At 45.1% G+C, this 16,000-nt stretch overlaps 1 protein-coding gene across 1 annotated transcript; it reads right to left on the bottom strand.

Moving 5' to 3' along the window:
• Nucleotides 1–373: 373 nt before the first annotated feature.
• Nucleotides 374–12,047, bottom strand: SLC19A2 (solute carrier family 19 member 2). The gene is made up of 6 exons (XM_036391970.1): nt 11,814–12,047; nt 11,062–11,667; nt 7,758–7,980; nt 4,115–4,307; nt 3,094–3,235; nt 374–2,865 (listed from the first exon to the last, which is right to left on the bottom strand). The coding sequence occupies exons 1-6, from the start codon at nt 11,997–11,999 to the stop codon at nt 2,740–2,742; spliced, it is 1,476 nt and encodes a 491-aa protein (XP_036247863.1). The 5' UTR covers nt 12,000–12,047; the 3' UTR covers nt 374–2,739.
• Between the last annotated feature and the right edge of the window lie 3,953 nt (nt 12,048–16,000).

Raw genomic sequence — 16,000 nt, 5'->3', positions numbered from 1 at the left:
CCTCCTGCATGGAAACCCTACACCTGCTTTCCTGTACTGTCACCCCCAGTTAGACTGGAGCGTCCTGACTAGGGCTACCCTGCATTGGTGAGTGATGATCTCCTTTCTGCAGACCAGTCTGCACTGGAATTAGAGTGGTGCTTACAGACTGCTCAGCATTAAGAATCCCCAAAACAAGACACTTGCACAGAGTTATGGAAACCTACACAAGCCAGCCATCAATTATCAGCTTCTTGAAGCATTGCTTCTTTTTGTATGTTTTGTTTTAGATTGTTTTTCTTTTTATTACAAAGATGCTCAGAATAACCTGCAGCAGCAGTGCGATGGATCACCAGGGAATCAAAATAGAAAAAAACCCATCTTTCACACAGGATAGCTCAGAGTATTTTTATTTAACAAAAATAGCTGTTTAATTAGAAACCAACAACATCCACATGGTTACAGGTTTTCCTAGGCATCACTGTTAACTCTGCATACAGCTCCAATCAGGCTCTATAGTCACCTCATCACCAAAGCAACAGCAGAGCTCAGAACCTGAATGACATCCAGGTGTGGCTTCCATACCTTGTGGGTCTGAGGACACACAGCGTAAGAAGCCTTTCTATTGTAGTTGCCACAGTTTCATTACTTTGGTACAAAAATCACTGATATTGCTATAAGACATTAGTTAATTTGTGACTTGCTTTTAAAATAACTGTGCTGTTCCCCATCAAAGATTTGACCTCTGTAGGAAAAGTATGATTAAAATTGAGCTGCTCCTTTTGGTCACTTGATAGGAGTGCTGTGTACCTATTCCCCCTGCTTTGTTCCAACTGCCATCAGACCAAGGAACTCAAAGGACAGACTATCCCGTCCCAGGACAGCTCATCAGCTAGCATTTCATGGCTTCAGATTTGATTTTTTTAAAAACAAAAAACCACAGAGAAAGGAATATATACATGGGTGGCTTCAAGTTTCCATTTCAGGATAAGGCAGTTAAGTTTACATGTGTAAGTGCCAGTGCAGCTGAGCCCCTCTTTAGGGGGCTGTTTCAAGAGGCAGTGTGCAGAAAGAAAAAGTTTTTGGAGAGTGGGCTCCCCTGAGCAGCTGGCCTGGAAGGGCTCCCTGGATCCCAGGCAGCACATGCCAAACACATTAATCATGCACCTTGTGTAGTAAAGGCTGAGGCTCACAGAAAGTGATGGGAAGTGTCCCAGCCAGGGGGAAAACACCTTCCCAACCCCAATACTGTGAAATCTCCTTGGCACTAAAAGCAGGTGATGAACCAAAGCTGCTTCTTCAGCTGAAAGAAGAAAGGAGCTCTAACAAACACACAGAGAGAAGGCATGGAGGGAAAGGCTGCATTGCACCTTCTCCCTTGCCAGCTCTCCTGTACACTTAAACTCACCACAACCTGCACAGAAACAAGCACACTCCATAGGCATTTGTTGCTGTTCTGCTCATGCTGCCTGAGTACCCAGGTGCCCAAGCCCAGGTACAACTCTCTGCAACTCCTCCTCAGTGTTGAGGCAATAAATTATTTTAAAAAAACAATATGAGGCAAGTCCCAAATTGCTTAAACTGGGCAAGAAAAAGAATTGCCCACTCTAAACATTCATTGTTCTGCTCATGTGGAAAGAAGAGGTAGAACTAGTGGACAGAGACCCACCAGAAGCATAAAGGCATTTTAAAATAACAGTGGAAAACAGTGGAAATCATTTTCAGTGGAAACAGTGGAAATAACAGCCAAACAGTGGAAATCATTTTCCAAAGCCTCAGGCAGTCATTCTGCTAACTACCATAATTGAAGGTATCAATTTAATCACCACAGCCACAATTCTCTAAAGGCACAAAGAATAACTTAAAATCCTGTGAGTTACCTTCCTTCTCAGTGTATGCTAACATACACCATCCCTGAAACAGTCCAGCCCATGGGTTGTGAGGCAATGACTCCTGTAATCACAGGAACCTGCAGCCCTAAGGGACAAAGGCAAAGTTATCCAGGGGTCCCATGGATTAGCATTTTGCCTATTTCAACTCCCTCTTAGCTTCCCTCCAGTTACAGTCCTTCCTGGGTGCAGGCCTTTGTGGAACAAGTAGTGCTGCTAATAGCCCATCCACCAGTGCCACAAATTGCCCCAGGACACATGTTTTTGGGGAAGAACCATGATCAGCTAAGGTAAACCTCTGGCAGCAGGGATGACAGACAGGAACAGAAAAACAGTACAAGCTCCTCTAGGAAGCATGTGCGTATGCAGAAATGTAAGTGTACCAGTCCTCAAAACAGAGCATCCAGCATCACAGGGCAGCTTTATTGAGAGCCACACTGCCAGAGCACAGTCCTCAGGCCACCTCCTATCCCAGGTCTGGGGCTCTCCACAGAGAGGTCTGTTAGTGTGCCCTCATTTCTGCCCTGTAGCAGCACCTCATGACAGAGAGCAGCAGTTGACCAGACAATCACAAAACTGCAGATGGACAGTGTTAGACTAAAACCTCCCAAGGTTCTCATTCTTTGAGAAAACTTACTGTTCTTTGCTGCACATCCCATACATGCAACAGAAGAACAAGAGGCATTTTAGAAAGAAGATATTTGTTCTTACTTACGTAAGAGCTAATATATTTACCTTCTAAAATGTGCTACTAATATAGTATAAATATGGATCATATACCATTAAGGTGATTGCCTTGGGAAGAAAAGGCAGAGATTAAAAACAGACCTATATCTTCATATGTAGTCACCAAGAGTCTTTGCTTAGTGCACTACTGGCTTTCAGGAGATCTGCTTTGCACCTGCTCTTGTCTTCTGTAAGATCCCACAATACTGCAGATGCCACTGACCAAGAACACCAGTGAGATGGCCGCAAAGTAAGAGGCATAAATCATGAACTGCAGAGAAGAGGAAGAAAAAGAAGTGGTTAAACCAAGCAGTTTCCAGATTCATAGGAATGTTAATAAAATAAATGAGTTCCCTTCCATTCTAAAATATCAGGATTCAGTAGGTATTTCTCTGTCAAATCCTTGACCCAGAAACAGGTAGCTGAGAAGCTTTACAGCTTGGTTTATCTTCCTCCCTTCCCCACCTTCCATCAATAAAGTCAAGAACATCTATCATACCTGGGTGAAGATGTCCAAGCCAAGCCCACTGGCATCCACAACAATCACAGTGAGCAGAGTCTGAAGTGCTAAGGCAATGAAAGTATTGACCCCAAACACCAGGGCATACCGCTCCACACTGAGATTTGTAGCAATCTGGAACCTGGTAAGAAAGGGATGACCAGAAACATAAGGGAAAAAGCAGAGGAATGCATAAATGGCAGGAACGTTTCTGGACAGAACAACTTTGCAACTTGAGGAGCTACATTGATTGGTTTCATATTTTCCACAGCTAAATTACCTTGCACAGATAGTGTCCTTTTCTAAATAGGATCACAATGGACTAACTTAATAGCTAGAAGAGACCCACAGACACCTGCAACCCCCCTTTTTAAAAGCAAACAAACAACCCAACACACCACTAAGGGAGCTGTGTGGGTTTCAGTGTCACTGAAGCAGCCCAGCTGTCTGATGTAAAGGGTCTGGTCATGTGGAGAAGATGCAACACACTCTGACCGCAGAGAGCAGCTGGCTGAATCTCAAAGCTTCAGTCTGTTGCTGTGTGGTCCATAACCTTCTGCATCCTTCTAACCAGAACTCCCTTTGCAGTTGCCAGTTTCAGCATCACCCCTCTCCTTGTGCTTGAGCTGTCTTGCAGTGATTTTGTGGTTCAAAACCAGCTAAGCTTTCCTCCCCAAAGTGACAAATAACATTGAAGTAGTTTTCCTACAGGTTAGGGGAAGTTGATGCTTCAATCCAGGCAAAGCATTGTCCTTTCTTCATCTGTTAACACTTCACTCCAGCCACGTTTATGAAAAACATCTCCCTAGCAATCAGCACTATCTAATATTTAGAAGTATTCGCTTCAGTGTCACAAGACTTTTAAGCTTGGGCACACTGCCAGCCAAATATATCTCCATGCCTCAGTTTCCAACCTGAATCGCAACACAAACCCTTGCAACAGACTCTTGTTCCACAGGAAAGGCACCGCTTTCATACCAGCTGTAACCTTGAGAGCAGTTTACGTTACAGAGATACTCACGTTGCTATTGTGATTAGCATCATGTAGATAATTCTGAAGATGACATAGGATGCATAGCACACCCAGATGTTATGAACAGTGTCCATGACATACACAGCAGCAGCAATAAGAAGAGAGAACAGGGCAAGTGCCACTTCACCCCACATTGCCCAGGATGTTTTTATGTGACCCACAACAACGACTGCAACCGCTCCTGTGAGGGGAAAGAAAGCATAAATCTTAGTAATTACAGTTGGAGCAATTTGGAGATGGTGCACTGGGAGCTCTATAGCCCCTAACAGCCAAACATGAATGAAGTGGAGGACACAGGTGAGAACACCTCAGCAGCTCTCCTTCCTGACCCCTCCCTCACCTGGAACACTGCTGTAAACTCCTATTTACTCTTACAGAAACAGGACAAAAATACATAGGTCAATGCTGACTGCCTCTAAAGCCTCCTCTCTGGCGCCAGAAGCATGACAGCCCCAGGCCTCAGACCACTGCCACTCACTCCTCTGTGCTTGACTGTGGCAGTGCTGTCAATAACTGGGTAATTTCTGTTGAGAAATCCAAACCCTGGTTCTCAAAAGCACTCACCGAAATTATTTACTGGTGCTTTAGCAGAGGGTAGGAGGGAGAAAGGCACTACTCACTTTAATGCACAGCTGTTAGAGCTCTCTCCCAGGAAGCAGAAAAACCTACACCTACTGTCATCTCCACACTGGGCTGTAAGATTAAGACTGAGGAGTCCAAATCCACATCTCCTGGAATGCAGGCTAATCACAGGTTATAATCATGCACTATTGATTGTGCAAGAACAATCCTTTACCACCCAGACAGGTTTGTAACTCTGGCTGGATTTTGTGAAGAGGGGATGGGGATAAAAGACAAATCAGAGGATGGGAAAGTACGTGGTATTTTGTGCAATTCAATGAGCAGACAAAGTGTGTTTCATGCACTATCATAGATGCAACTACTGAGAAGTCTAAATACATATTACATTAATAGAAAATTCCAATTCCAAGTAGGCCTTGTTCTGCAAATAAGCCAAATAGCAACCAACAGCATAATGGCGGTACACAGCAAACCAGACAAACAGCATACTGAAAAAGGGATGTTTACAGGACATTTCTGAAAAACAGGATTGTGTTTAGCAGTAGACCACTGCACAAAAGTGCTACAGTGCATTATCTAAGCTCTTTGTAGCCCTTAGCTGGCATGCTGTCTTAGAAAACCTTCAAGCACACCAAGATTCCTTATGCACCACCAGTTTGCACAAGACTGCGATCCTGTCAGACCATACATCAATCTTGCAGACTGGTGAAGAACGGCACTATGCCAAGGGAAAGGATTTATTTTCCCCCACTAAAGTCTGACTAACATCTTGTTCTTTGGAAGTCTGGGTCCTTCAGTAGCAAAACTCTGAAATGCAAAAAGAAGCTCAGTCATGGTGCATTCTTCCTACTGTCTCAGCAATTCTGAAATTTGAGAACAGACATGAGGATCTCATGGCAATTCACAAAATCATATTCTCCTTATGTGCCAAGGTTGTATCAGCCTGACACCTAATTAAGACATTCAGTCTCTGTCCTTCAATGAGACACATTCAGCTGATCAGTGGTTTCACAACCCAACCTGATAAAGGATTGCCACACTCCAAAGGCGGCGCAGGGATGCAACCTAACAGTCAGCTGATCTCCCTAGAAGGAATACTAATTCTCTTTCCCAGGACAGGGAGCCGCCAGCTACGTGAGTCACCATGCCAACTTAAACCCCTCTGCAGGGCACTGACTGCAACAGCACCTTATGAAAAGTTGCCAAACGTTGCTCCTAACTGAGCACAGAATGATTAAGAGCAATGAAAATGGCAAATCAGATCTAGGACACAGCAGGAGAGATTTCTAATACAGGGCAAAGAGTGAACAGCATGTTCTTCTGTAAGTCTGATGCCTCACTGAATTGAGTGCAATTCAGATTACCCATCTTCAAAAGGAATGAAACTCAACCCAGGTTTGGTGCAAAGATGTGTTCTTGTAGAATTGTGTTCTTGTAGAATTAAGGAAGAGAACAAAGAGCTTAACTTTACCAAAGAACAGCTAGAAAAACCTGATTTGTCTGGCCCAGAGCAAAGATTTTGTGCTAAAATACAACCCTGGCATGACATCAGAGATAAATAAACAGCTCATTAATAAATTCAAACTGGAAATCAGAAATTAGAGCATTTGCACTAGTGCCTAGGAAGTCAGGTCACTGTATGCTCATTCTTAACGGGTGCTAGGACTTCCAGTCCTGTCACACACTTCAAGCTTTTAGTTGTGACCATAAATTCATTAAACTTTGCTTCTTTCAAGCAATTAATCTCTATCAACTGGAAGGATTCTGTCATTTGAGCAGTTCAGGCTAATTTGCCTGAAAACATCACCCAAAACGATTCAATTATTTATAAAAATGATACTTGACAAAAAAATCAAAATGGGAAACTAAAAACTTCAGTCTTATGAGTTTAGGTCCATTGTTTACAGGCGTTTTTAAAATGGACCTTGTTATCAAAGATGTTCATTATAAGGTTTGAAGAATACCCTTCCCCCCCTTTTTTTATTTTTTAAATTGTGCTGCTATTAGGCCACATTATGGGTCCTCTTTTCCTTGATACCAATTATTCTTCTACTGGGACAAAGGTAGGATGGTAGAGGAAGCCAATCCAAACAAGAAGACCCATAGGCTCATGCTAGAGTGGAGAAACAGTGTATGACAGCAAGGTATTTAAGGGCAGATTTAGTACACAAAGGACTGAATAGACAAAGTCATCAAGTTGCCAACAGTTTCAAACCCAACTAACAATGGGTTGTGGACCAGCTTTTAGAACTATAAACCAGCCACAGCTTCCTACTGAACTTCAAGAAGGGGCTGAGCACACCCAAGGAAGCACTAATAATTTGTGTTTATTATTTAACCTTGGTTTCTTTTGCCCCCAAGTAGGTGATGCCCACAGCAGATGATGGAACAATGACTCCATCAAAGAAAAGGGATGCGCTGCAGCAACATCTAGAAAACCTCTGCAAGGGTATGTTAGTTTTTTTTAAACAGTATTGTCCTAGTTCTGGTAATGAAACAGTATTAAACAACTTCATAAACAAATGCTTGTGTTCACTGACCTACCTGTCCCTTTCAAGTCAACCAACTTCTTTTATCTTAATAGCTTCTGCTCCTAACAGTGCTGAAATGACTAACCATGGCTCATTGCATGCTGGGTGCGTACAGGAAACCTTCATAGGCTCCTGGAGAAAAACCAAATGCACAGGACCCCATGTCTGACTCTGGGTGGCTAAAACAAACATAGACTCTCACTGTCATGGTGACAGTCAAGAGCAGACAGTCAGCCACATGCCTGCAGCCTTGTGCCAAGTATTTCAGAATGATGATTGCCTTGGGAGGCTCCTCTAAACACCTATGTACTGGATGACAAGAATCAGGGCTGCTTCCATGACTAACTCACACTGAGCACCCTACCCGTGCATGTCAGGGAAGACTCACCCCAAATGCCAGGGTTTACCTCTCCTTGCATGCTTGGGGGAATGCATAGCACTTCCAAATCATGCTCTAGTGACCATGAGGGAAACAAGACATTTCTCACAGCAGAGCAGGAGCTAAGCAGGAAGCTTACCTAGGAGTGTTGAGGCTGCCTCTACAGCACCATTGTAGATGTCTGTGCTGTGAGAAGGCAGCACCATCTCCCACAGACCCTGAGCGTAGTTGATGACCTGAAAGTAGCCACAGGTGGACAGTGCCCACCACACAGACCAGCAAAGCATGGTCCTGGAGGAGTAGCACTGCAGGAAGTCCTGCCAGAGGTCTTTGAGCACCTTTGCGATGTCTACTTTCTGCTTCTGCATAGATTGGGAGAAAGAAGGGGAGAGAAATGTTAAGTCTTCGTTTATGAACACTTCACACTACTCCACAAAATTGCCCCTTTCGGGTGCTCAGATCACTGGTGAGTGACAATGCCACTCTAGGATACAAACCCCCGCACAGTAATGCTTAAAAAGCTTTCTCATCCCACAATCTCTGTGCCAAACAGGGCCATACCCTTAAATGCAGGGGAAGGGTTCAGTCCCAAGCACCTCCCCATCTCTGGCTCTCCCTGACAGACAGCAGGGACTGCCACGTGTTATGTGAGCAACTGAAGGGTACCACAGAAGAAACACCAGAGAACAGGACACAATATCCACTTTGACAAGGCAGGATTGGAAGCCAGCCATTTACATCATAAAGGCAAAAAGTATCACTGACACTTTTAACTCCTGATTAAAATTCAACCAAATTTTGTAGCACAGGGAACTACATCTGTCCCCAACAGGCATTGTGAGTTTATCAATACTCAAAGAAGCAAGCTCATTGCCATACACTCTACCCCTGTTAAAGCTCACCAGGGCTTCAAGAAGGTGAGAGATGTCACCTAGGGATCTAAAGGGAAAGAGAAGCTACTTCCACCAGACACTGCTGTTGCAAATGGCAGGTCCTGCACATACAAGTGCCCTGACAAATGGCAGGAGATAAAAAAATAAAGCTTTCCAATACAAATTTTTCTAGAAAGAGCATTTTAAGGCAGACCCTTAAAAATAATTGAAAATAGATCAATTCTAGCAACAGGGGATGACATTAATCAAAATTGCTTTTTACATACAGATATTACAGTACTTACTATCTTTTTACATACAGACTATTACAGTTGCTTTTTACATACAGCTACAGTTCTTTACCACTTTATGTCAACAGCAGCAGAGGAAAAGAGCATGTCTTTGTAGACAAAAGTTCCAGACATAGTGTAGACTCTGTAGGGCAAGACCCTTCTGGTCTGAGTAGGAGGAGCAGTTACTTAACGTGAGACTGGGCAGAGTCGCAAGGCCCGCACAGCACCTCAGGCCCCTGCGAACTTGGATTCCCTGCAGGGAAACACACAGCATTGTCACAGGACCGAGCTATTGCACATTGTGCTGTCACATGCCCAGTTTCAGAGTGGTTTCCAGAGAGCAGCAGCAACTTTGAGCTCTTGGCATTATGCCCTTTCCATGGGGGAATCATGCAGTGTGTTCCTGGGAAATACTATTTTCCACAAGCAAAGTAGAACTCATTTCAAAAGGTTTCTACTAAAACTCCAAAAGACCACAGCCTGAAACCTGTCCTGAACTTCCTTTCTTCCACCCCTTCAAGTGTCACTGATTTCTAAGCATCTTTATTAAACACCACACAGTCCCACCGGTGCCTTGCCAATGGTGTAACTCTTGCTCTGCATGTGGATACCATTCCTCCAAAACACAGCAGAACAACTTGGGAAGAAGTGAGCTTGCGGCAATGTGACCTTACACATAACTCCCACACCAACAATTTCACACAAAGCACAAGTTTAGACACAGGAAAACAAGAGAAGGGAATGGTCACACACAGCACAAAAACTGATTTGGCTGCTCAGCCCCAAGTGAGTGTCTGGTAAGGCAGAAAGGCACACCTGCCCTGCTCTGGCAGTGCCTCTTCAGTACAATTATTCCTTCAGCCATCCATGTTTGTGAAATATGGTTGCTGTTACCTCAGCAAGAAGGACAATCATCACACTCCAATGCTTCTCAGCCTTCAGCACCTGGTGTAAGTGACCTCAGGGGAGTTAGGCAGGTGTACTCTCTCCTTTTCTAAACTTTTCCCCATTACTTTGGTACTACATGTACTCTCACAGGAGAGGAGTGAGGTAAACAAAAGGGATGGGTAAGTTATATGTTTATGGCACAGAATTTGTCTTAACAAATACCCTTCAACATGCAAGCATAACTCGGGTAAAAATATCCTTGGTCACACACGATCGTGCTGGATGGGGTAGGATTAAGTCCCTGGAATGTTAATACCTTTAATTCCCAGCTGTAGCTGGACAAGCAGAAAGCAGCCCTGGATGCTGCCTCCCCCAAACCAGCTAACTGTGGCTTACTTGCTAAGAAATACCCACTGCTGACTAATCCAGCAGCTGAGGTAACCTTCTGGCTTGTCCTCAGAACCAGTACAGCCTCCTTCTGTCTGAGGAGCAAGGCTAACCTCTCCCCAGGGCCTCGAATCCCCCTGCCAGGAATCTTCACATATTTGCATTTCCGGGAGCAATGAGGCCAGCAGGGACCTGCCCAGCAGGCAACTACACACTCACACTGGGCTCCAAAACTGGAGGCTGGTCACCCGTGGTGGGAACCAGCACATCTCTCCACCAAGCAATAGTCCCTGCACTTGTTTCTGTACAAATGACTTTGCCAAGTTACACAGCCCACAAAAGCCACAAGTCAGGGCACTGCCTTGGCATTCTCAGAAGCTGTATTAAGCAGATATCATGCAGATGTGCTTCCTGCAATTTCTCACATTCTGCCCTTGTATTACTAATCAATGTCTGCTTCCAAGAGCCTCCAAGAACTACTGCAATTTCCTTCCTAGAGCAGCTTCCTTCCAGGATCATACGATAAAACACCAATTATTACACAGCATATTGCAGCACAACTCACACAACAGTTGGAGTAACAATGCCAAAATCTGAGTACTGAAGAACTGCCCCTTTTCTGCAAGTCACTGGGTGCATCCAGAAGCACACACAGAGTTTGGACATATGTTCAATGTTTACTGTCCCAGAGATGTCCCTTGCTTCGTACCATTGGATGGCAATCTGATGCCCAGAGCATTCAAACTGCAGCCTTGGTGAGACATGAAGAGCAGTTTCAGAAAAACTAAGGAGCAGCCTACTATGCTCAAACAGCAAAAGGATGCCAGTAATAATTCTCCCTGTGCCGTAAGTAAGGAAGAGGGATACGTAAAAGGATACTTTTTTGCTCTCATGAGATATGTATATGAGATACTACATCTCTACTGCTACGTACATATATTCACGTATGACAACTATGTCAGTATGGCATCTTCTACTCTTGTAAACTCAGGGCACAACTCACCTGTTTCTCTGCTGAATGACCCTGCCCATTTAAGGGAACTTTAGTCTCATCCTCCCAGCCAGGTGCCCTCTGCACGTCGGGATGATCTTGGACAGCAGCTCCATTTTTACAGTCCATGACCTTCATTTCACAACTAAGACGCTGACTTGAGAGGTGGTGAAAGAAAAGGCTTTTCTGTGGCATGGGCAGGAACCACGCCGTGGCAAAGGCAATGGATATGCTAGTTAAGGAGACAACGTTCAAGCTGAAGAGGGACCATCCCGCCACTGACACAAGGACCTGCCCAGACACCGAGCCCACTGTGTAGCCCACCAGGGTGGCACTTCGGCAGTAGCTGGTGACCTGCTGGTACAGGTTGATATCGACGACACTGTAGATGTAGGAATAATAGGCGATGTCGGTGGCAGTCCCCATCCCGTAGAAGAACTCAAGGAGCTGGAAGGCCCACAGCCGCTGGGCGTACAGCAGCATGAACCAGGTGATGATGAGGCTTAGGCCCTGCAGCAGGACCACAGGCTTGTACCGCAGATAGTCCGTGGCCAGGAACACGGGGAGGAGCAGCGCCAGGTAGGAGTAAGTCCACACCGGGTAAATCTCGTTGAACACCTGTGGGAGGGAAAAGACAGCGGTAACCGCCAGCACTCCCGTACTGCGAACAAAGCACAGACATGCAGCACACAGACAGACATACACCCCGCGGGGGGGGGGGGGAGGGGGGGGGGGAAGGGGGAAGCCCCCCGGGGACGCGGTACCTGGGTCTCGGAGAGGTTTTTGTGCGGCCCCAGCAGGTACCGGGTGAGGAAGGGCTCCGACGGCCGCACGCTGCAGAAAAAGCCGTAGGCGCAGAGCAGCGCTGTGGGCAGCGCCCAGCAGCAGGCGCTGCCGCTGGCAGCCCGGGTGGAGCGCCGCGCCGCCCGTCCCCCGTGCGAGTCCTCCATGCCGGGCCAGGCCGGAGGCGCTCCGGGGGTCAGAGGCGCTCCCGGGCGGAGGCGCCGGCGCTGGTGGCGGGCGCGTCCCGGTCACCTCCCGAAACGAGGTTCCGGCTACGGCCCGCGGCGCTGCGCCCCACGCTGATTGGCCAGTGTCAGGGGGGCGGGGCCACGCACCGCGCTCGGATTGGGCAGTCCGCCCCGTGGGCGGGGCCAGCAGTCGCGCGCGGGAGGGGCGGGGCGGGGCAGGGTCGGGGTCCTCGAGGGCCGCTCGCCCGCTGGGCTCCGCCTACCCCCGTTCCTCCGGGGCAGGTACGAGCCTGCTTTGGAAACCTGCTCCCACCGAGAGAGATCCCTGCCGCCTGTGCCGGTCTTGCTCCGGCTTTCCAGGCCCGGGCGCGTCCGGCCGCTGACCGCTGCCGCTTTCTTCCCTTTCGCGAGATAAGAGCTTGAATGGCTTTTGTGGTTTAATAAAGCAGCACCTTGTTGTTCAACTAGAAGAAATAAAATATTGCATTCGAAGTCATAATCTAAAGTTTTGCCCAGTAATACTGTTCCTAGAGCTTTGCCAATCCTCTGAACTATTTGCTGTTTTTCTGTTCAATCTCTTCTATCTATTTGATTTGCCTTTCCTTTTGCTCCACTCCCTTGATCTCCACGATATTGCTACCACTCTAGGGCTTCCTGTTTTATACCTACAGTTTGTTCTTCAAACTGGCTGAAGCCAGAGAGAATTCACACCAGGGGTCAAGCCTCCCGCCTGTGCAATTGCATATCCTGCCTCCTAGGCATCTGGATATACAGGGTTGGGCGGGAAAGAACAAGTTCTTCTCAGCCCCAGAACAGATTCCTTGTAGTGCAGAATTTTACTACCATCTATTACTATTATATATTTATTAATATTTTATTACTGTAATCACCATAATCATGCCTTAGTAAACATAGCTACAAAGAGGATTTGAGCCGTAAGATTACTCAGCTGTCTTTAAAACATAGTTAAATATTTTGGTCTTGATGGGTTTTCTGCTTTTATCTTCTGGGTCTAGCAAAATTTCCTTTCTATTTTTCTCCATGTTCTCTTCTGTAGAAAACCTGTAAGATTTATTAGGAAAAAAAAATATATTGCTATTTCACTACCTTTTAGCTTGAAGCAAAACCCTATATACAATGAATCAGTTCCTGCTAATATTGGCATCCATTTCAGCCACAGGCAAGGAATGGCTGATCTTTTCAAAGAGCATGGTTAGAGTGAAATGAGCCAAAACACCAACTGATAAACGCGTTGCCAGGGGTTCCCTCTCTCTTAGCAGCGCCTCTGTCCCGCTGGCATGTGGCCCAGGAGCAGGTAATAAAGGGATATGGGCTGTTAGCAAGGTGGTGTGCACCCTCTGACTATTGCTTCACGCCGAGCAGGGGCAGGAGGAAAGAACAAAACCTTGGAGTTCTTGGTGTGCCCTGCCTAGAGGCAACAGTTACCACAGCTTCCAGACTGCTCACAGGATCTCATGGGGGGCCTTGCTCTTTTCCAAAACAACAATCCTTAGAGCTGTGCCACTGGAGCTCAACTGCTGTTTCCAGTGGATTAGAACGAGCTACATCCGTTTAGCCATTTTCCTTAAAAAAAACATACACAGTCAGTCAGGCTAACTAGATTTCTCCCCCAAAAACTGGAACAAATTTTTGACTTAAGTACTCCATGTTTTCTCAGGGTTTTGGTTTTGTTCTTAAAAGAACTCACCTTTGTTTATTTTCATGGAATATTTTCAGCCTCTGGGAACAAGATAAAATTTTATTTCCTGATTTTTTATTTCTATCTTTTTTTTTCTTAGCCTTCCTCCACATTTTCTCTTTCCATCTCCCCATTCTACTAGAAAAAGTAAGGAAAGGTTAAACATGTTTGATAGTAAAAACCTGAACACTTCCAATATTTTTTCTAAGGTGGAAGACATAAGCTGTGAAAAGTAGAGTTTTTCACACTTTCCTTAATCTTACTTATTTCCTTCTTCTCTCAACTTCTGGCCTGCAGTGTGTTGTGGAGGAATTAATAAAATATATGTGCATGAAAAGTTCTCCTAAAGTCATGCCAAGTTGTTTAGAGAAATCTTCTGTAAATTAAAAACTTCAAAAACTGCACTCTTGTGAAGCTGTTGTTCAGAATGTTTTCTCAGTATGTGAAAGCACTAAGATGGTACAAATATTTCAGAAACTATCCAGACAGAGAGAATAAAACAGATTTGTCTGTTCTTGAGTATGGAAGGAACAAAGGCACAGAAATGTGACAAATAGCAACTACTTTCTTTTTTTATTATTTTGGACATTGTAACTAATCTGGGGAAGTAGACTCCATTAACTAGTATCTATGTTGGATGAAACAGAATTAGCAAGAACAAAACAAAACTCTAAATTATTTCTGAAATGCAGGCTGATTAGTTTAGATCAAAGCCTGTAGATTGTAGTAATCTGTTAGAACAGTAGACTAAATATAACTTTGAAGGCCTGTGTCTTCCTCACTTCCAACCCCCCTCCCCCCCAGTTGATCCTTTGATAATCTGGGGGTTTTCAACTGGAAACTCATAAATATTATGCAGCCATAAAGGGTCAATTTAAAACCCATGTGCATGGGGGGGATGGGGGGCAGCATTGTAGTTCACTGGAACACAGCTGATACAGAAGCCAGTCTAAAATGTCTAAAATCCAAGCTTTCAAGACCTGCAGAAACATAAGGACAACCAACCATCTCTCCAAAATACAGGAGTCATTAGGAGACAGGTTACCATCAAAAGCCTCTGGCAGAGAACTTCCCTTCTGCCCTGCACACCACAGCAAGCTCTGCATTGTGTCCAACGCAGAGTGAACAGAGTTGTTAGAGATGAGGCATTCATGGCTGAATTTGAGGAATTACTTGCCACCGGGTATCAGAATAACTTCTGGACTGAGATGGGTCATGTTGTACAGCACTATACATTTCCATTATGGACATTATGGATGTAATTGTTTAAAATATTTGCAGTCAACTACACGAGGAAAAAATGGAAAAGCAACTCAAGTCTGCTACAAACAGTGGAAAAAATTTCATGGGAAGTGCTAAAAGAGTACAATAGTGATGTTACAAAGTAAAACAAGCATTTAAAAGAAATATATCCTGTACTTTTATTAAATGAAGAAGCAAATACGTTGGTCTGAATTACGTGATGCTTGGTGTATGTAGGTCACAGTGGGCTTAACACAGTATTGCTCCCATTAGGAATGGTGTTACAGATGTGCCCAGGAACCCTGAGAATGATCCCATGGCCTGTTTTGGAGAGTGCTGTTCAAACATTCAAGAAGATGGAGTCCCTACCTGGAGGAGATTGTAATTAAAGCATGATTCAAGCACTGGGTGTAACAAACAAATGGAGAATGGGACACAGTAATGATAGGAAAGTGTAGGTGGATAAACTGGTTATGATGCAGAGCTAGCAGAATAAACAGCAAGAAGAGGAATATTTTGCACTGATTAAGAGGAATAACTGACTCATACAAAATAGCAGTTGGTCCACATAGGACAGTGCTGCATCTCATTTCTCTGGTGCTTCATGGTAATATTGATAAACAGTCTTCCCTAGCATAAATGTGGGCATGGGCAGAGCCTTTCTCTTTCTCTCTCAGGTATGGGCCAAAAAAATCTTTTCCTGTCATGAAAGACACCTTGTGAGTGTGAGTGCTTGTGAAGTTGCAAGTCCTCCTTTTGTCCCTTAGCACCATCCTAAAATTCTGATCAACCCACTAGTGTTCATGGCCATTTCAGGGGGTGCTGGAGGATGCTCAAAAGATTGGTTATTTGTCTGGAGTCCTGAATGCATTCCCATTTGATGCTTTTTCTGCAGGGTTCTCCTGGGCCTTCACTCACACATACTCTTGCCATGCACCCTCATGGACACCTCTAATGTAAGAAGAGCCCCAAAGCCCAGATTCACCTTTGCATCTGTGCTGATGCACAGTTCAGGTTTCTGCGTGGATGCAGAAACAGG

This window comes from Molothrus ater, chromosome 2, assembly GCF_012460135.2.
Source record: "Molothrus ater isolate BHLD 08-10-18 breed brown headed cowbird chromosome 2, BPBGC_Mater_1.1, whole genome shotgun sequence".
NCBI lineage: Eukaryota > Metazoa > Chordata > Aves > Passeriformes > Icteridae > Molothrus > Molothrus ater.
The sequence above is the reverse complement of the archived record's forward strand: the minus strand, read 5'-3'. Positions and strand labels throughout refer to the sequence as shown.

Bases quoted from the DNA above. Each gene is read 5' to 3' on its own strand.
- SLC19A2 (XM_036391970.1), bottom strand. From the start codon at position 11,999: ATGGAGGACTCGCACGGGGGACGGGCGGCGCGGCGCTCCACCCGGGCT. The intron at 3,236-4,114 runs GTGAGTATCTCT...CTTTCTTACCAG, and splicing joins ATGCTAATCACAATAGCAAC to GTTCCAGATTGCTACAAATC. The intron at 2,866-3,093 runs GTATGATAGATG...TCTTCTCTGCAG, and splicing joins GCTTGGACATCTTCACCCAG to TTCATGATTTATGCCTCTTA.